Genomic DNA, 21,188 nt, shown 5'->3' with positions numbered 1-21,188 from the left:
TATTTTTCCATAACTTGTCCTTATTTCCTGGTGCAAAATTATCGTTAATATCCTGTTTACTTATTTCACATTCCCCAATTGTAGTCTAGACTTCCACACCACTTTGTCCTTCCTTTCTTCTTAATTGATCTCTATCATCTAAAGCCTTAATTTCTTCAAAAAATGTTGGCTGCACAGTCTGCTTTTGCCAGAGGAAATTTACAGATGGTGTGGTTCTTGTGTTTGAATAGATTTGATATCAGATGTTTTGCAATTCAATGCTTAGATTTTTGATTTAATTATTTTATTCACAGCTTCATCAAAATCTGAGGGTTCGCCATCTCAACGTCATGAAAATGTTAACAGAAAGCAAGAAGATAAAAAAGATTTAAGACCAAGCCGACCAGCTGTAAGTTCCTTGAAGTTTGCTTGCCTTTTGTGGTTATTTTTTAATAGTGCATTTTATTATGTGTTTGTTCTTTGATGCACATTTTCCATGGAGTACAAGTTTAATTTCGACTAACATTAAAGTGTAATTAGTCTTTGGCCATCTACGTACTTGTATGCCAAATCAATATTCAAAGGCAGAGAATCTGAATCAGATTTCAAATCACTGGCATATGTTGTGAAATTTGTTGTTTGCGACGGCAGTACAGAGCAAAAAAACTATAAATTACAATAAGATATATGTATAATTAAATTAATAAGTAGTGCAAAAGAAGTTGAGGTAGTGCACATGGGTTCACTGCCTGTTCAGAAATCTGATGGCAGAGAGAAAGAAGCCGTTTCTAAAATGCTGAGTGTATGTCTTCAGGCTCCTGTACCACCACCTTGATGGTAGCAATGAGAAGAGGGCATGTCCTGGGTGATGGATGCTGCCTTTTTGAGGCATTGCCTTTTTAAAGATGTCCTCTATGCTAGGGATGCTAGTGTCTATGAGCTGGCTGAGTTGACAACTTTCTGCAGCTTTTTCCAATCCTGCGCAGTGGCCCCTCCATGCCAGACAGTGATGCAACCAGTTAGAATGCTCTCCATTGTACATCTGTAGAAATTTGCTAGAGTCTTTAATGACCTACCAAATCTCCTTAAAATCTAAATGAAGTGTAGCTGCTGTCATCCTTTCTTTGTAATTGCGTTAATATGTTGGGTCCAGGAAAGATCTTCAGAGAGATTGACAGCCAGGAACTTAAAACTGCTCACCCTTTCCTCTGCTGATCCCTCAATCAGGACTGGTGTGTGTTCCCTTCATGAAGCCCGCAATCAATTCATTTGTCTTATTGACACTGAGTGCAAGGATGTTATTGCAACACTACTCAACCAACTGATCTCATGCCTGCACGCCTCATTGTCACCATCTGAAATTCTGACAGCAATATTTGTGTTATCGGCAAATTTCGAGATAGCTTTTGACCTGTGCCTAGCCATACATTTGTGAGTGTAGAGAGAGTAGAGCAGTGGGCTAAGCACACGTACTTGAGATGCGCCTGTGCTGAAGGAGATGGCTGTTTCCATTCCACACTGACTGTGGTCTCCCGATGAGGAAGTAGAGGATCCATTTGTAGCGTGAGGTACAGAGGTCCAGGTTTTGGAGCTTGTTGATTACAACTAAAGGTACGATGGTGTTGTTTCTGCGTCTGATTCTGATTAAGAGTTGATGGAACTAAAGGTACCTTTGCTTTCATGACCTCTAAGCTATAGCTCAAGAAGAATTCATGATATTTGTGTGCTCATATATGCATAAAGTAAATGTTTGCAAATGCATATGATATTAATGCAATGGAAGTATTTGTTTATGTTGCCCTTTTCTTTTTTTTCTCTGTACCCTATTGAATCATCAATGGCTCATGATTCTATCACATGATCATTCATTTGGGCTGCTGCATATTGTAGGGTGAAGTGGTAAGCTATGCTATTTTTCTCCTCCTTGCCTGGCCTTTGCTTTTAATTGCATGCTTTTGTTTCTCTCTTTAAATGCAGCTTGATTATTTTTTAAGTATTGTACAAACCCCATTTCTGGAAAAGTTGGGATATTTTCTAAAATGCAATAAAAGCAAAAATCTGTGATATGTTAATTCACGTGAACCTTTATTTAACTGACAAAAGTACAAAGAAAAGATTTTCAATAGTTTTACTGACCAACTTAATTGTATTTTGTAAATATACACAAATTTAGAATTTGATGGCTGCAACACACTCAACAAAAATTGGGACAGAGGTTAAAATAAGATTGAAAAGTGCACAGAATATTCAAGTAACACCGGTTTGGAAGACTCCACATTAAGCAGGCTAATTGGTAGCAGGTGAGGTATCATGACTGGGTATAAAAGTAGTGTCCATCAAAGGCTCAGTCTTTGCAAGCAAGGATGGGTCGTGGTTCACCCCTTTGTGCCAAAATTCGTGAGAGAATTGTTAGTCAGTTCAAAGGGGACATTTCTCAACGCAAGATTGCAGATAATTTAGGTCTTTCAACATCTACAGTACATAATATTGTGAAAAGATTCAGAGAATTCAGAGACATCTCAGTGCGTAAAGGGCAAGGTCGGAAACCACTGTTGAATGCGCGTGATCTTCGAGCCCTCAGGCGACACTGGCTAAGAAACTGCCATGCTACTGTGACAATTATAGCCACCTGGGCTCGGGAGTACTTCGGAAAACCATTGTCACTCAACTCAGTCCGTCGCTGCATCCAGAAATGCAACTTGAAACTGTATTACACAAAGAGGAAGCCATACATCAACTCTATGCAGAAACGCCGGCGAGTTCTCTGGGCCCGAGCTCATCTCAGATGGACCGAAAGACTGGAACCGTGTGCTGTGGTCAGATGAGTCCACATTTAAGCTAGTTTTCAGAAAAAACAGGCGTCGAGTTCTCAGTGCCAAAGATGAAAACGACCATCCAGATTGTTATCAGCGAAAGGTGCAAAAGCCAGCATCTGTGATGGTATGGGGGTGCATCAGTGCCCACGGCATGGGTGAGTTGCATGTATGTGAAGGTACCATTGACTCTGAGGCATATATTAGGATCTTAGAGAGACATATGTTGCATCAGGGCGACGTCTCTTCCTGGGATGTTCATGCTTATTTCAGCAGGACAATGCCAGACCACATTCTGCACGGGCTACAGCAGCGTGGCTTTGTAGACACAGGGTGCATGTGCTTGACTGGCCTGCTGCCAGTCCAGATCTATCTCCTATTGAAAATGTATAGCGCATCATGAAGAGGAGAATCAGAGACAACGGAGACCACGGACTGTTGAGCAGCTGAAGTCTTATATCAAGCAAGAATGGACAAAATTTCCAATTGCAAGTCTACTGCAATTAGTATCCTCAGTTCCAAACCGATTAAAAAGTGTTATTAAAAGGAAAGGTGATTTAACACAATGGTAAACATGCCTCTGTCCCAACCTTTGTTGAGTGTGTTGCAGCCATCAAACTCTAAATTTGTGTATGTTTACAAAATACAATTAATTTGGTCAGTAAAACTATTGAAAATCTTTTCTTTGTACTTTTGTCAGTTAAATAAAGGTTCACGTGAATTAACATATCACAGATTTTTGTTTTTATTGCATTTTGGAAAATATCCCAACTTTTCTGGAAATGGGGTTTGTATTTGTTCACATTCTTGTGAAGCAATATATCCTGAGTTCTGAGTAATTTTACTGTAGTGAGTCAGTTTTTTCATAAATGTTATAGAGATATTGCAAAAGTAACAGTGCGTAAAAATAATTGAGATCTTGACATACTCTATATCCAGAAACCTAACCTTTTGAAAGGAAAAATCTGATTTTATTAGATATTCCAATAAGCTTTCCAAAGTAAGAAGTTTTAAAGGTACAGAAACATTATTTTCTAATGTCGAAATACAGAAAAAGGATTTTTATATTGACTAATATTCAATCTGTATTTATATGATTTTGAAAAAGGGGCATAAAAAAACTGCACGTGTGGTGGGTAGAATGAAAAGTGATGTGCTTTGTGAATTTAAAGCTGCATCAAATCTGAAATATTCAGGTTAGGTCAACTGTGAGAGGGAATTAATGAAATTCACGATTTAGTTCAATAAGGTGCCTTTTAAAGATGTGGCCAAAAAATAGCTTAAAGTTGATAGAAAAATGCCTTAATTTCCTATGCTCAATTAACATTTTCTACAATGGAATTGTTTCTTTGAATAACATTTGACTATTTTCCAAAATAACTTTGATCATTTCTTCAAATCTAACTTTGAATTGGATCTGATTTTCTCTAGTTATTCCCCTGACCTAATGGTGCTTAGAATATTTTAATTTGCAGTTGGTGGTGTTTCATGTGATTTTTTTTTTATTTTTCATTTATACATTTGAATGAATTCATCTCTTGCTCCTTTTGCCCAAATTATTTTTTCTTTTTTGATTGGAGTTTTCCCTGCATATATTAATTTCCTTTGTAGTTTATTCCTTCTTTAATAATTGATAACTGTCAGTCAGAAGAATTACTATTTATGATGTCCGACCTCACAAAGTGTGTATATATCCAAATTATTATTTGAAGTGTTAAATTATAATTGTGGCAAATGTGATCATTTGCATCTTGTATTTCACACTATAGCCAATGACCTGGTTTCATAGTTTCAGGATCTTGCTGCCTTGGCTAAAGAGCTTCGAGCTGTAGATGATGCCCGTCCTCCTCAGAAAGTTACTGATTATTCTTCATCGAGTGATGAATCAGGAACAACAGATGAAGAAGATGAAGACCTCGAACAAGAAGGAACTGATGAAACTGAACCCATGTCAGATGATGCTAGGGCAGTGTATGTAAACCTGGTTAAAAGTAATGAAAAACCTAATGTAATTTTTTTTTCAGCATGATCTGCCTCCATTATAGTCGTTAATAAAATAACACCAGCACAGGACAATGCCATTAAGTCCATCTTTTCTATGATGGCTGTTTATCAGAGCCATCCAATTAATCATTCGTCCTACTCTCCCTATAGATCTACAGACCTTTTTCCTTAGTCGGCTCTCATTTGAAAGTAAATATTGAATCTTGAAACCATCCTTTGAAGTACAGCATCCCGATCTCATAGTGTCATTATTTTTGATTTCAAAAGTTTCTTCATGCTGTTTGAGATTCTTCTGTAAATCACCTTAAATTTTATGTCCATGATTCCCAATCCCTCTGGCACTGACATTTACCAAATCAAAATCATTCATCACTTTGAACACTCCCATCAAATCTCTTCATCGACTCTGCCATGAGGAGAGCAAACCTGGTTATTTTAATTTGTGCACAGAATTTAAGGTCCTTATCCAAACTACATTAGTTGTACGCCCTCTCAAGACTGGTACCATACATGTCTGTCAGATTGACCACTATTCTCCTGCTGTGGCCTACCTAGTCGGTGTTTAATCAAAGCTTAGTAAAATTACTTTGTACTCTTAGACTCCATTAAAAGATTTGCAACGGAGTCATAATGCAAAGATTTTTACTCCCTCACGTTGTGAGATGGATGTAAGATTTAAGTAAATTCTAAGAACCAGGATCCCAAGTATTTTTCTTTCCAGCAAACTTTTCAGCAACCTCCTGCCTTGAAAGATTTGTGTTGAACTTATTCCCAGTCCCTGACCCCTGTTTTTTTTAAAGTTAGATATACAAGTGAAGTATCAAAGGGTGGTTTGCAGCATATCATATCTTTGGAATTCTTTGGAATTATGATAACCAACCAAGTTATACTTTATGCCTTCTCCATAATTTAAATGCACTTCCAACTCTTGCCCACTATTACATACAGTATACATGTGGACTTTTATTTATTAGGTCGTCAAAACTGAGCAATGGAGAAACTGAATCAGTGAATACAATGATAGTTCGTGATGATCTGGAGCTGTTGACTGAAACTTCTGTTACTCCCTCTAAAGATGGCACTTTAATTGTTCGGCAGGTAATGTATCTGGCAGAAAGTTCTGACTCTTGCCCATAAGCTCTCATTTGCCCATTTGTGTTTTTTTTCTGCTTTTTAAACATTAGTAGCTAGTAAGCAAATTAATTTTAATTCTTCAGGCAGTTTTTTTTAAAGGTCATTTTGATCTCTTTGCTGCAGTTTTCTTGCATGCATTGCAGATGTCCATCATAACAGTAAATACCCTGAGTTTAGATGGACAGGAAGTGACTGCAGTTGAAAATCTTAGAATGCATATGTTTATTCCCTAGCCTGACATAATCTTAAGGTGTTTTTAAATGAAACTAACACGTCTGTAAGCCTCCATTAATGTGTTTCCATTCTAACGTCAATTTAAAAAAAAAATAAAAGCTCACATTTGCAGCTGTCAGCAGTTAACTAGCTTTTTATCTCCATTGAACTACTTCGGCCTTTCATAAAAATGGCAACATTTAGTGAGAGGCATGTTGATACTCCATATTACTTTTAAATGATATACATTAATTGTTACAGGCAGTTTATATTATAGCACTGAGTACCATACAGAATAAACTTACAAAATTTGTCACTTTTACTGTGCATATTATAACGACCACAAATTGCATCCAAAGTGAAAGGACTGGGAATCTTTTCAGTGTGCATTTTTTTAAAAGTTGATGGCACTGTTAAAATTGTAGTTAGTCTATTTTCTGCCTGGAGTAAAATGAAGTATTGATCTATTGAAATGGTTTTGTCAAATTTTACCACTTTTGTTTGTTTGTTAGGAATTGTGCTGAGATAAAAACCTGCACAATCCAACTTTGCTACATTAACTCTTCTGCCAATTAACTGTTAGGGTGATAGGCGTTGAAGCATCTCTTCAGCAAGACAAGTATGCCTGTTTTTTCTACAGAGCGCAGGTGACTTAAAGCGTGCCAGCCACCATGAGAGTAATGGCTTTGCAGCCCGCATTCACCTCTTGCCAGATCTCATACAGCAAAGCCATTCCTCCACCTCCCCAACCAGCCAGCAGTCTCCTATCATGTCCCCTCAGCTGCCCCAGGACGAGCTTACTACTAATGAGGTATGTTTGACACCATAGTTGGCTGCTGTTCCGTACCACTCCTGTAAAATAGTTAGCCACAACAACATTGCAGTCAATTTCCAGTGTTTTTCCTCTCTAAGTTAAGCTGCATAACAATTCTAGGCCACTATTGTAGAGAATGCTAAATCCTATTAACTAATTAGAATTTTTCAATTCCCAAACTTGCCAGTTAATATTATAAAGTTTGATCTACTAAAGCAAATTGCAATAGCATAGTCTGTCACTATTCCATAAACAGGTAATTTGTTTCTTAGTTAAGAGTATAGATTGAGTTTTTGGTCAAAGGTCTGTATTCGACTTAAAAAAAAAATCTCAGTACTTTTTTTTAAGGAGGGACCTGAGCAGAGAAAAAAAAAATAACCATATACCTGTTCTGCAGTTCTACTGCCTCAGTAGGTTGGCAGTAATGTGCAGAGCTGTTTCAAAAAAAAAAATCCAGCTGCAGATTATTAAATAACCAGTGGGAATGGAGATCACAAATGCTCAAAAAATTGAAAGTGGTATAATGACACGTACACAAATCTAGCTGTTAGTCAGAGGGAATTGTTAACACTTTTAGCAGCAAAGCAACAGATTGGATACAGTAAATCATTTCGAAGTGTCTTTGAAGTTCCTACTATTTTGTTATATTCAATATCTGTGCTCAATATTATTTGTAGTATTTAAGAATATCACAATAGGAGGTAGTGAGTCATTCAAGATCAGACTGACAAAAATGAAAGTACCAAACCCTTAGAACATGCAAGCATTTTTTTTAAAGGAATACCAGTTTAGAGACTAAAATCAGCTCATGTAATTATCTGTTGCTGCATGATGGCACCCCGGGTCTCCCTTCCCCTCCTTCCCTCTTTTTGCTCTCTGCTCTGATCCAAGGAGCAAATAGATTGCCACTTTATCTCTCCTCTTCCATTCCACAGGTCCACCATCAGCACACTAAATTCTATCCATTTCCTCCTTACATCATCTCTCTTGGCCCAGTATCCCTCTCAAAGTGTGAGCACCTATAGCACTTAAGTGAATTCTTTGGCAAAATTCAATGGAATGTTCTGCATGTAGTGGGAAATCCTGTGCCAAAGTCACCTGCTTAAAGAGATTTTAAAGGATTATGTTATTCATTTATGGAAACTTAAATTTATGACTTTTTGTATTTCAATGCTAGATCACTTTAATTTATAACTTGGTCCTTGTGTCTTTCCCAATTTCTGAAACATCTACATGCAGTAACATGGACAGTTATTGTTATTTATGGTCACGAGCTTTTAAGTTTGTGTCCGGTCACCTGAAATCCTTTATAGTTCCTTTATAGTTCATGATATATTGTCATCAAGAAGATATTTTACATTTGTCTTTCTTGGTTGCAAAGTGAGTGATATCACAATTTAACAAGCAAAATTCATCTCCCTTCCATTTATTCCATGCATGTCCTTTGTAAAATGGTATTTCAATTTAGACCGCTCACTTGCCTTTTGATACTATACTTTTTATTCATGTCACTGGTGTACTTGGTGAAAATCTCACCTCCCCCCCTCCCCAGTGCAGATCCAAGGAGAAACATCCAAATGCCTTGCTCTTCAGAGTTCATTCTGTTTAATGCATGTTCTCTTTCTGCTACCCCCAACAATTTCACAGGGTTCCCTCCAATCTATGTTCTCAGATTTTCTATTCATACAGTTTTTGTTTCAGTGTTGTGTGAAGTTTAGCCTGGTTTGACCTGACTTTCAAAAGTGGATTTAAAGACTGGTGATTAGGCCTTATTTTGGAATGCCAAACTGATTGAGAAGTAATTATTCTAAAAGCAAAAAGCTGCAGATGCTGCAAATTGGGTGTTCTGCATTAACTTCCACTTTGTCAGGACTGGTCCAAAGCTTTTACTTATGAAATATTAAAATTTGTTTGCACCTGTTGCATTTATTGCCACCTGCCATTCCCACCTCAATTTCCTCATGTTCAAAACATTTTAAATCATAACATTTGGTGCTGGTGGAGAAAAAATAATCTTTGTCCCACTCTGTATTAAACAATTATTGCTGACCATCAAATGAGTTAATGTAAGAGTGTAGGTTGTTGAATGCCTATTTGGTTTATTTTTAAAAAGAGAAATCATCCTTTTTTTGCTCAGAAAATTTGGCAAGTGTGATCAGCTATTCCATACTCCATTTTAATCATGTTGGTGTAACCATCCTAACATTTATAAACATTAAACTGGCAAGTTTTGTTTTCTTTGTCAAAGTATCACTGTCATTTCCTATAATTTTACTAACATTCCATCTCATGTTTAACCAGCTTTTATACTTTGTGCTTTTGCAAGTAGTTGTGTGTTCGGGGTGAAATGAGCAATATTAACCCTTTGATCACTGCAGTCACATTTCTCCATTACAATCAAGTACGCACAGAATTTAATTTCCCCAGCAAATTTTGTGAATTATTTGGCTTGGTAGACTTAACCAAAATTCTACTTCAAATGATACATTCAAGACTAAGCTGAAATACGGTGCAAAGAGGCTCATGTGACGCATGAATACTGGCAGACCTGTTGGGCTTGAGTGGTCTGTTTCTATGCTGCACAATCTAATTCACTATTGACTAAGTTTGTAGTGTTTTTTAAAATGTTATACTTTTCATTGTAGGTATTGGAAATGTAATTATTTTCAAAGAGGACTTACAGTATTCAGAGGGTTAAGTAGAAAAAGACAAGTTCTGAAAATTCACTAAAATGAACTTGTGCATAAAATGGAATTATAGCCTGCTGTTGCTAACTGTTGAAATTGTATAATTGTTCATGCAAATATTGTTTCAATATATATTTTTTTCTGTCTCAAGTACAACGTTGCACCACTGCTGTCAGCTTCAGTCTGGTATTATACATTTTCCCCAACTCTTGGCCCCCCCACCCCATGTCACAACTAACATACTCTCATGCTACATTTCCTTGCACCAGTTTAACCTATTCTTGCTCCTCCTCACTCAAGTTAGCTCCTTTCTCTCAATGCTCTCTCCCCACACTCATCTGATCAGCTCTTCCCAGGTCCACCCTTCCTACAGGCACACCGTTTCTCCTAACATTGCAGTTCTCAGTAGACTCCATTCCTTGGCTCACCTTCTTTCAAGGCTTCTCCTCTCCCCATCCTCTCTTTTTATTACTCTTTAATTTCCCTCTTGTTTCTGTGAAACCTTGCTCTTCCATTCATTGATATTTTACACATCCAAGATTTTGATGTTATGGGACATGATTGCATTGTACAGTTTTGGAAAAAAAATAGTTCATAGTAGAATCAATTATTATTTGAGAGATTTCACAATTTATTCAAACAATGCAATCACATGTCTCCTGTATTAATTGAATGACTGTGATATTCTATGCAACTCTATTTTGAAGTACAGTAAGTTAATTGAATTTTTGTGACATTCCTTTAAGCACAAACTCTAAACTGCATTGGGTTGTTTTAATTGTGTTCATAGCAAATAGTTCATTAACAGCCAAACAGTTAAAATGGTTGTTGTAATAACTTCCCTGATGATCAATCACAATACTGATTATTGCAACATCATAATATATTAATCTTGAACAGTAGCTAGTATTGACAAGGGTTTTTAAACACTTACTGCTTTACGATTCAGAATATTTCAGGGATCATAATACTTCAGGAACATACCTCATCTGAATTCCATCATGCTGAACTGTTTAAATTCCAATAGAATATTTCTTCCAAGTAGAGCCAGCACATTTCAATACTGAAATACATTGACAAATCAGTTGGTAAAATAGTATGGATTTAATCATATTATGCAATCTCTTCAAAAGGCATATATTCAAATGTTTAACTGCATTGCAGTGTTGTTCAAGATACCATTGCAAATTTAGTGTTTAACAGTAGTAACTTTTAAAGGAGCAATTTAAAACATTTTGAATTAATGTTTTTGCTATTCAGTTCACTGTACTGTGATCAACCATAGTGTACAATCTGCAGAAAATTAAAACCAAGTCAAATGCAGAATACCAGGAAATCTGCAGATGCTGGAATTTCAAGCAACACACACAAAAAATGCTGGTGAACGCAGCAGGCCAGGCAGCATCTACAGGAAGAGGTACAGTCCACGTTTCGGGCCGAGACCATTCGTCAGGACTGACTGAAAAACGAATGGTCTCGGCCTGAAACGTGGACTGTACCTCTTCCTGTAGATGCTGCCTGGCCTGCTGCGTTCACCAGCAATTTTTGTGCAAATGCAGAATAGTTAGCACTGGTAACATAGGGAACATTCTTCGTTATAAAGTAGACTTTTCTTATTACCTTTTTTGGTACATAATATCCACCAGTATATTTTTCCAAAGAAAAGTTGATTTAAACTATATTTTAATCTTTCAAAGTATCTACAAAAATTCTAATATTGCTGCCATATTTATAGATAACCCATGTAAAACTGTAATCTGAATTGTATCACATTTCTAATCATGTTTAGTTATGCTTACAAATTTAGTTGTACCAAATCATATAATTTACATGGAAGTGAGTAGCAGTAATCTTGTTAATCAAGCAGTGGTCCACATTTAATACCATCTTATGAACATTTGAGCATAAACCAGCTGTAATTGTTCACCCTATCAGGTTAATACAATATAACTTGTATATCCCCTTTTACTGAACTGAAAGACAGTGCTTGTGTACAATCTCTGGTGTAAAATGCTGACTAACTTGTAAGACCTTTCAAAACTAACTTCATTAGGCTTTTAAGATTACTTCTGTACAAAACAGATAACTTATTAGTAACTGCCATGCAAATTAAGAGCTGATTAATTTGACCATTTTTGCTTTGGATAATATAAAAAAACTCTTGTACAATCCACCCCAAAATACCTGTATGTACAGGTAAGTGCTCATCAGCATTTTATTTTTGAAATGTAAAAGCTCTTTAAGAAAATCTTGTATCCATAGAACTTCTATCCTGCTTGAAAGGATGATCTGTAAGAAAATGCAATATTGTATCATACAAGGTAATTAGAAATTCATACATTACTGACCAAATTTACTTGACAAACTATAGTTTGACCCAGATCATTCATGGAGTAGTGAGCTGTTGAATTTCACCATTGTTTGCTCTTTCTTGGTGAGTTCCAAGAATGCACTCCTCCTCACAGGTGTGCTCCTGCGCAGCACAGGTTCTTACCGAACTTTACAGACATGCTTCACCTTTGAAATTACTCCACAGTCCAAGGATTCTGACTGTCATAACTTTTAATGAGAACGTAACATAAAGAATATAAGAAATAAGAGCAGACATCGGCCATCTGGCCTATTGATACAATCACGCCTGATGTGGCAATTCACAAATATTCCATCTCAAGTCCAGATCAGCCATTCAGTAAAATAATGACTGACCTGGACTGGAGACTGAACGTTTGTGGATTCCTCTGTCATCCATAAAATTCCAGTAACACAATAAAGCTTATACTAACACAATTAAATTTTAATATATTCAACCATTTAAAATGAAACCTTTAAAAATTGAAGAATTGTATATTTAAATGAATTAATTTACATTAAGAAAAAGGAAATCTGCCTTTACTTTGGTTTGCAGCTACTATTTTCACTTAAATTTCAACAGCACACCCCCCCCACCCCCACACGTGTACATTGAAGAAGCTGATTTCCTAGCCCTCACGATGAGAAATCTGGGGGTGTTGATGCTCTGTAGAGTCCAGCAGAACAGACGGTTTTTAAAAAAAGGACCGAGCTTATCACTAACTTGCACATCATTAAAATGGGCAATTATCGAAGATAATGAAATAGGGAACCAGGAACCAGTTTTTGAAAGAACACCTTTACCTGGGCAGCAGCAGTATCTGTGCAGATGAAAGGCCTGGTATTCTACTTCCATATCTTGTCATGAAAACCCTGTGGACAGCTACACTATCCATAGGGTCGCCGTGAGTCGATGGTGACTCAACGCCACTGAACAACAACAATCATCTTTACATAAACTGTTAAATTTAATTTGCATTAAATTATTGGACAGGGATCTGCTGGAACATTTCATTTTATCATTCATTATTTTGGCTGGGTTATTCGACAATTTTTCCTACAACTTTTTCAGTAGTTTTATTACATGCTTGGCAACCATATCAACATCTAGATCCCCTTTAAATATATTAAGATGTGTGCTTTATCAATATTCTTAAGCACAGTTAATGAATTTGCTTTTAAGGTATTCTGCAGGTATTAATGAAAACTTAACAAACTCAAATAGTTCTAGTTTTTTTTGTGAATGAAAACAATTGATTAATATAAATCACAGTATATTTTAAATTACAACAGTAAATATACAGTGTATGTTTTGAAATTTTATATAGATATATTTCTAGACGCATTCTGTATTATGTTTTTAATTTTAATTTGTTAAAATTTTAATTGCTTCTAATTGAATGTTCTTATTCTAGACCCAGTCGGCAGGAAACACACTTCAGAAACACAAGTCTTCCTCATCATTTACACCGTTCATAGATCCCAGATTATTGCAAATATCCCCATCTAGTGGGACCACTATATCTTCTATGGGTAAGTAGACAATTATAAGTACTGATATCATAATAGAAATATTATCGAATAGGAACATAATTTTTTAGAGGATGATATTGTAGTTTGTCTTGATAATCAAACTTTATGATATATTTTGCCTTGGAATAAAGTGACTAGACACTTTAATAAGGTTGATAAAGAGTGGAATATCTTTTAATCTGCCCTAGCAGAGTTAGCCTGTTTATGGGTTGGATTACAATAGCTGATGCTTTCTTAAAACAACATTTTCAGTGGCCAACATATCTGTGCAATATTTAAATGAGTTTTGCCCTTGCGTCGGAGAAACACCAGCAAATAGCACATTAGTTCCAGTAATTTAATAATACAAGAAAGCTTAACCTGACCATAATTTGCCATTTTTCCATTTCATCAAAAGGCAAATATGTTTAGTATAGCAGCAAGGTTTTCTCTCCTGCAGAATTTAAGAAAATTATTATTTCATTATCAGCTAATTTTTCATAGCTCCCTTGCGTTTAGAATTCTAAAAAAGGTAAACTATGTGAAATTTACTGTATTAAGTTGTTTCCGCTTCAGTAAATAGAATATGTCTGAATCTTGAAACAGCTTATCTGCAGAACTTCCTGGGCAACCTGTGAAGTAGTATCCCTTAAGGGAATGGAAAACAAATAGATTGGATTATTTCAAGTACACGTGATTGGAATACTATTGGTGATGAATTCTATTTTCTGGAGCAAGACAGGTCAATATAAATTCAGGATTCCCAAAGTTTTCCCCCAGTTGTGTTTCTCTCCTTGAAGGCAATGGGATTAATGCAGAAAAGTAGTGCTGATGTAAAGGATTAGTCATCATTCTGAATGGCAGAGCAGCCACAAAGGGCTGAATGGCCTATTTGTACTTCAATTTTAGATTCATCTATTAAAATTATTAAAATACTAAGTAATTAAAATAATTATAACACTAACACAAATAAAACATTATATTCGCCATAGACCAGCATCAATCAAAATCAAATTTATTTTCACCGACTTTTATGGAGTCATAGAGCAATGCACAAAGATACAGACCTTTTGACCTATTGTGTCCATGACGACCATATTGCCCACCCAGCTAATCCCAATTTCCTGCATTCAGCCCATATCTCTGTAAACCCTGCTCCTCCATTTACTTATCCAAGTGCTTCTCAAAAGATACTGCTGCAACTTCCTCAACCCCTTCCACTGGCAGCTTGTTCCATATACTCACCACACACTCTTACTCCTCAAGTCCTTTATAAATCTTTTCCCCTGTCATTGTAAATCTTCTGCTCCCTTGTGTTATACTCTCCTAACTTGGGGAAAAGACCTTACCATCCATCTCATCCAAGCCCCTTACGATTTTATAAGCTGCTATAAGATCACCTCTCATTTTCTTACCTCCAAGGAATAAAGACTTAGTCTGGCCGACCTGTCCCAATAATGCAGGCTGTCTAGATCTGGCAACATCCTCGTAAAGGTTTTCTACTCTTCTTTCCCATGGTAGTGTGACAAAAACTGCAACATAATGTCCGAACTCCCATACTCCCTGCCTTACTGATGAAAGCCAGTGTGCTCAATACCTTTTCACCACTCTCACTACTTGTGACCCTCATTCAACCAGCTATGCACTTGTATCCCTCTGTTCCATTACACTGTTTAATCGCCTACCGTTACTCGTGCAAGTCATAGGCTGGCTTGACTTTCCAAAATGCATATTTGTATTGGAATCTATTAGCCATCCTTCAACCCACTTCCCTAACTGGTCAAGATGACGCTGTAATGTATGACAACCTTCCTCGCTATCAACAACATCTTCTAATTTCATGTCATCCACAACCTTACCGATTAAGTCTGGTGCGTTTGCATCCAAATCATTTATATAAAATGTGTAACAAGCGTCCCAACACTGACAGTTTTGGCACACTACTAGTCACTGACCTCCAGTCCAAGAAACGAGCTTCCCATTTGATGAGGGCCCTTAGTGGTGGGTGCTACATCCCTGAGGCACCATCTCTTGAAAATGTCCTTGTTGGTGGGGAAAGTTTGGCCCGTGATGGATCTGGCTGAGCCTTCTGCCTCTTGAAATCACATGCGTTGGAGCATCCAAACCGGTATGCAATGCGACCAGTCAGAATACTCTCCACTCTACATTTATAGAAGTCTTTGGTGGTGTACCAAATCTCCTCTAACTCTTGACAAAATATAGCCACTGCCATGCTACTTTCATGATCGTGTAAATCCTTCAAGGTATTGACAGCCATGATTTTGTAGATTCTCACCCTTTCCACTGCTGGCTCTTCAATTTGTGAAGTCCACAATCAATTCCTTGATGTTATTGATGTCAAGCATGGCATTGTGACACCACTCAACCACCTGAACTATCTCATTCCTATATACGACCTCATGAGATTTTACCCAGCAGTATTTTTTCTGTAGTTTCAAAGATGGGGGTGTTAGTTGTATGCTGACCCTCCCTGGCATAAAGGTTAATGACCAAAAGTGAAATGCAACTGGATGCATCTCACTGCACAGCTTGATCCAGTTATTAGTCCAGTGGTGGAGCAGCTGCCCAGTCAGGGTGGTTTCTGACTTGTAGCTTAGTTTGGAACTCTGAGACATTTTAAAACTGAGCCATTCGTAGTCCAGGGCTTTGTTTGGAATGGCCAGTAAGCATGATTCATATAAAAACAGAACTCCCATGAATCAAGAGTCTGGTTATTTACTATTCCACAATGCAACATTAAAATCTGGCTCAAATCAATTGATCAATGAGATGAAGATGTAATTACAAACAAGATGCAAGTGGGGGCTCCCTTACTTTAAGAAATACAAACATAAGAACTGCTTCAAACCCATGCAAAAACAAATGTTTGGAAGTTTTGAGACAGTTCCTGAATCAAAGTGACTTATGGTGTATTTGAAGGCTCATCTGCTTGGACTGTTGGTTTGGTGACAGAGGATATGTGAAAGGGCTATCTGCAGAATTAAGTTGTGCTTAGTTTTAGATCTGCGTTTGCCATAGTTATGTAAGAATTTGAGGTGGAGGGGGCAGAAAAATGAATTGAATCTGTTGGAAACTTTTTTTTAAACTTGTTTTCTAGTTGTTTTTTCAAATGACCAGATTAGACCAGAATCGATGAGGCAGGATCCAAGTCGAAAAGGCTCAGTTGTCAATGTAAATCCAACCAATATAAGGCCACAGAGTGATACGCCAGAAATCCGCAAGTACAAAAAGCGATTCAACTCAGAGATTCTTTGTGCTGCCTTATGGGGCAAGTTCTTTTCATTGTTCTACTTATTTTTGTACTTGAGATGTAACTGAGATTTGTGAGTGCATTTAAAGCCTGCATTGTTATATTTTGATTAGTAAATTATGACAATATTCTGCAGCATATTTAAATTTTGTACCAACGTAAAGACATTGTAGAATAATGTGTGGCAGACTGGAATTGTTGAAATTGCTAAGAGAGCTGACATTGACTTGATAGTCCAAGTGGCTGGTGTCTATACCATAAAACTATCAACGTGTGAGAAATTTGGGTGGTCTCACTCCGAAATGGAATAGTCCGAATTCAGTTATATACCAGGTTTAGTTTTAATGTAAATAAACCCGGTGAAAGGAACAGAATGTTTTATGTTTTTGGTTCATTTTTCAGGTGTGAATTTATTAGTGGGTACCGAGAGTGGGCTGATGCTGCTGGACAGAAGTGGTCAAGGGAAAGTGTATCCTCTAATCAGTCGTAGGCGCTTTCAGCAGATGGATGTGCTTGAGGGCTTGAATGTGCTGGTAACAATATCAGGTAAATATTCTTTGACATCCATCAATATCAAACTCTTGAGTTTTTTCTTGTTTTGTGGTAAGCCTTTGCTAAATATGCACTAACATCTCATGTAAAAATATAGCCTTTTCACTGCTTTATATAAAGGTATTACTAGTTTTTATCTGCCTTATGTTTCTGACAATCCATTATTGACTGAAATTATACTGATGAAGGTGCCTGTAGAAGACCATGGAGTCTCTGAAAGAGTCAGCTGTGTTTCCTTCTTTAGTTATGCATGTGTATACTCCACTCCTAACGAAAGAATGAGATTTAGTTGCTGTCTAGATTTGCTGTCACATTACTCAACACAAATCCCAGCCCTTATTATGCCAGATCATTTGGGTAATTCCACAGGGATTCTGCATTCTCCAGTCAAACCACATGTACTGCGTCTATGGAAGCTGCTTCCAAAGAATTAATTTAGGAACTTTTCCTGGACATTAATTTTAAATTATCATAGTTCTGTTATATCTTGCAAATGGATCTTGTTTAAGAACCATGAAGAACTTTTGATCTTTTTCACATTATGCACATTTTCGATATTTCTAATTTTTTTTGAAAAATGTCATAGCATAATATTTTTATTAGCATTAGATATACTTTATTGATCCCAAATAAAATTAGTGTCACAGTTGCATTACAACTGTACAGATATACAAATGTTAGAAGACAAGTAAGAAATAATAAAAAATAAGTTACCTCAAACAGTATAGCAGGAGGTGGGGGGAGAGGGATCATCACTTCCCTGGATATAGGGTTGAGTCATTATGAAGCCTAATGGCCGAGGGTAAGAATGACCTTCGATAGAGCTCTTTGGAGCTGCGTGGTTGACTTAGGCTACGTCCACACCAGACTGGATAAATATGTAACTGAAGCTTTTTCTCTTCGTTTTGACCCTCTGACACACTGAAACGGTGTTTTCCTCCCCAAAAACGGAGCTTCTCTAAAACGCTCTCCAGAGTGTTTAAATCTGAAAACGCCGGTTGGGTGTTGTAGTGTGTACGGGGTAACCGGAGGCTTTAAAACACCTGTCGTCCCTTTCATCGTTGAAGAGACTATGGCTGTAGGAAATGTTTCCAGGGTGACCCCTCTGTGGGAGTGGGGAAGATGTTGGTGGGACCACCCGGGGGTCTGTGTGTCCGTGTGTGTAGCTATTGTAGTGGCTGTGAGGCTGGTATTGTGGCAGTGAAAAGTACTGGGAGGGAGCCATCATATTCCTCATCATTGCAAATCCCTCTGCAACAGTCAGTTTTTCAATGTTTGTCGTCAGCCGGGTCATACTGTCCATGAACTTCTTGTCAGTTGCCTCCATATGGTTCAGTATTTTTTTTTTTAGTTTTAAATCCTCCTGCGTGAGAGTAAACAGCTGTCCGTTGTTTGGCAATTTCCTTTGAAGTTTTTCTAGTCTGTAACTGGACAAATGCGCACCAAGTATATCGTTCGGCTTGTTTTCTGTAGATGTGTCCTGCTCATGCCCAGTAGGAGGAGATTCGCCCAAATACCTGTTTTAATGTGGACAGATGTATTTTCAAAAACACCTGGTGTGGATGCCTATCGTTTTTACGCGAAACCGGTGTTTTCAAAATTATCCAGTCCAGTGTGGACATAGACTTAGTCTATCAGTAAAGCTGCTCCTTTGTTCAGCCAAGGTGGCATACAAAGGGCGAGAAACATTGTCCAGAATTGCCAGAATTTTCCATAGGGTCCTTTGTTCTACCACAGACTCATGTGTGTCCAGTTTGACTCCCATAACGGAGCCAGCCTTTCTAATCAGTTTATTGAGCATGTTGGCATCACCTGGGTTGATGCCGTTCCCTCAGCACACCACCACATTGAAGATTGTACTGGCAAGGACAGGCTGGTAGAACATATGAAGGAAAGGCCTGCATACTCCAAAGGACTTCAGCCTCCTCAGGAAGTAGAGGTGATTCTGGCCTTTCTTGTACACTGTGTTGGTGCTCCACTCGAGTCTGTCATCCAGGTGCACCCCCCAGGTACTTGTAAGTCCTCACCACATCAACGTCCTCACCATCAGTAGTAACAGGGAGCAGTGCAGGCTTACTCTTCCTAAAGTTCATCACTATCTCCTTTGTCTCACTGATGTTGAGGTGTGGATGATTCAGCTTGCACCATTTGACAAAGTCCTCCACCCATCCTCCCTTTATACATCCAACTATTGCTGAATCATCAGAGAATTTCTGCAGATAATACAAATAATGTATCTTGCATGTGGGTCATTATGATGTTACTAATAATCTTAAGTAACCCTGCAAAACTAACTTTATGAATGCCGTTATAATTTGATATCAAGTTGGAATTAGTGAAGTAATTTCCAACAAAATGTTTTGAAGGATCCACTTGCCTTAATTTATTGGAATTGCTTTCAATGTGCAGTTAGTTTAAGAATCTATTAGTGTTGTCTGACTCACTTGCCACAGGCAGTAATCAGCTCAGTGATGTTCTCTCACCCCACTCACAATCTTAACTTGCATCCACTTTTCATGTTTTGCATCAATTTTTGTCTAGTGACCAACCAACTAACTTAATACCATCAATCACTCTCTTTACCTACTTTTCAGTGTTCCCATTGCTTAGAGTAATACAGCACAGAAACAGGCCCTTCTGCCCAAATAGTCAAGGTTGGCCACAGCATACTCCCTGCTAGTCCAGTTGCCCATGTTCCACCCATAACCTTCCCCTCGATGTAGCTATCCAAATGCTTCTTAGGTACTGCAATTGTACATGCCCCGGTCTCTTCCTCTGCCAACTAATTCCAGGTATTCACTATTCTCTGTGTAAAGAAGTTACCTTTCAGGTCTTATTTAAACTTCTTGCTTTGTATCTGTGCCCTCTAATTTTGGACTGCCTAATCCTGTGGAAAAGTCTGACCGTCCATCTTATTCATACTCATGATTGTTCATTCTGCTTCACTCCAGGGAATAAAGATCCATAGTAGCCATCCTTTCCCTAGAAGACAGACCCTATGGTCCAGCAGCATCCTCATCAATCTCTTCCATATCCTCTCCAGCTTGATGATGACTTTCTTCATGCAGGGTGTCCAAAACCATACATAATACTCCAAGTACAGCCTCATCAACAGCTTATGTAACTGCAACATGATGATCCTACTCCTGAGCTCGATTCCCTGACTGATGACGGCCAACGTGTTAAACACTTTCTTTCAGCAAACTGTGCACTTGTACTCTCAAGTCTCCTTGTTCCACAACATTGCCATTCACTTTATAAGTATGACCTGATTTGACTGATCAAAATGCATCATCTCACACTTAGTTAAGTTTTAATTTCTCAACCCATCTCCTTAATTGATCAAGATCTCTGCAGTTCATTGTCACCTGCTTCACTATCAATAATACCCTCTAATTTAGTATCATCAGTAAATTTGCTAATCGTGCTGTGTACACTCACATCCTAATTACTTACATAAATAATGAATAACAGAGGTCCCAACATTGACCCCTGGGACATCCCTCTAGTTGGAGAATTTACCTTCACCATCACTCTAACCCTGAATCCACCTAAGGGGCTCCCCTGTAACCTATGCAACTTAATCTTCTAGTTCAGGCTGCCATGTGGAACCTTGTCAAAGGCCTTGCTAATGTCTGTATAGACAACATCCAGCACCTTCCCTTCATTTGACCCTTAGTTGCCTCTTCAGAAATCTCCAAACAATTCATGAGACATGATTCCCACAAAATCATACTGACTATTCCTGATCAGACTTTGACCATCAGATAATGATAGATCTTGTTCTGGGTTCATTTGGTCAGATCCTGGGGATTTTCCCACTTCAATGTGCTTCACAGGTGCAACTACCTCCTTCTTGC

The 21,188-nt window shown here is 37.7% G+C and overlaps 1 protein-coding gene across 5 annotated transcripts in view; it reads left to right on the top strand.

The window, feature by feature from the left end:
* The window catches only part of LOC140200235 (mitogen-activated protein kinase kinase kinase kinase 4), a 286,211-nt gene that overhangs the window by 250,120 nt on the left and 14,903 nt on the right, over positions 1-21,188 (top strand). For 3 of the 5 annotated variants that reach the window (XM_072263247.1, XM_072263248.1, XM_072263250.1), the window contains 7 exons: positions 294-388; positions 4,582-4,763; positions 5,771-5,894; positions 6,784-6,954; positions 13,409-13,526; positions 16,624-16,794; positions 17,179-17,322. In XM_072263247.1, coding sequence (XP_072119348.1) covers positions 294-388; positions 4,582-4,763; positions 5,771-5,894; positions 6,784-6,954; positions 13,409-13,526; positions 16,624-16,794; positions 17,179-17,322 — 1,005 coding nt within the window. The remainder of the gene's footprint in view (positions 1-293; positions 389-4,581; positions 4,764-5,770; positions 5,895-6,783; positions 6,955-13,408; positions 13,527-16,623; positions 16,795-17,178; positions 17,323-21,188) is intronic. The other 2 variants (XM_072263252.1, XM_072263251.1) reach the window with 2 other exon arrangements.

The sequence above is a fragment of the Mobula birostris genome, chromosome 7 (genome assembly GCF_030028105.1).
Source record: "Mobula birostris isolate sMobBir1 chromosome 7, sMobBir1.hap1, whole genome shotgun sequence".
NCBI lineage: Eukaryota > Metazoa > Chordata > Chondrichthyes > Myliobatiformes > Myliobatidae > Mobula > Mobula birostris.
Note: the sequence above shows the minus strand (reverse complement) of the source record. Positions and strands in the feature narration are given on the sequence as shown.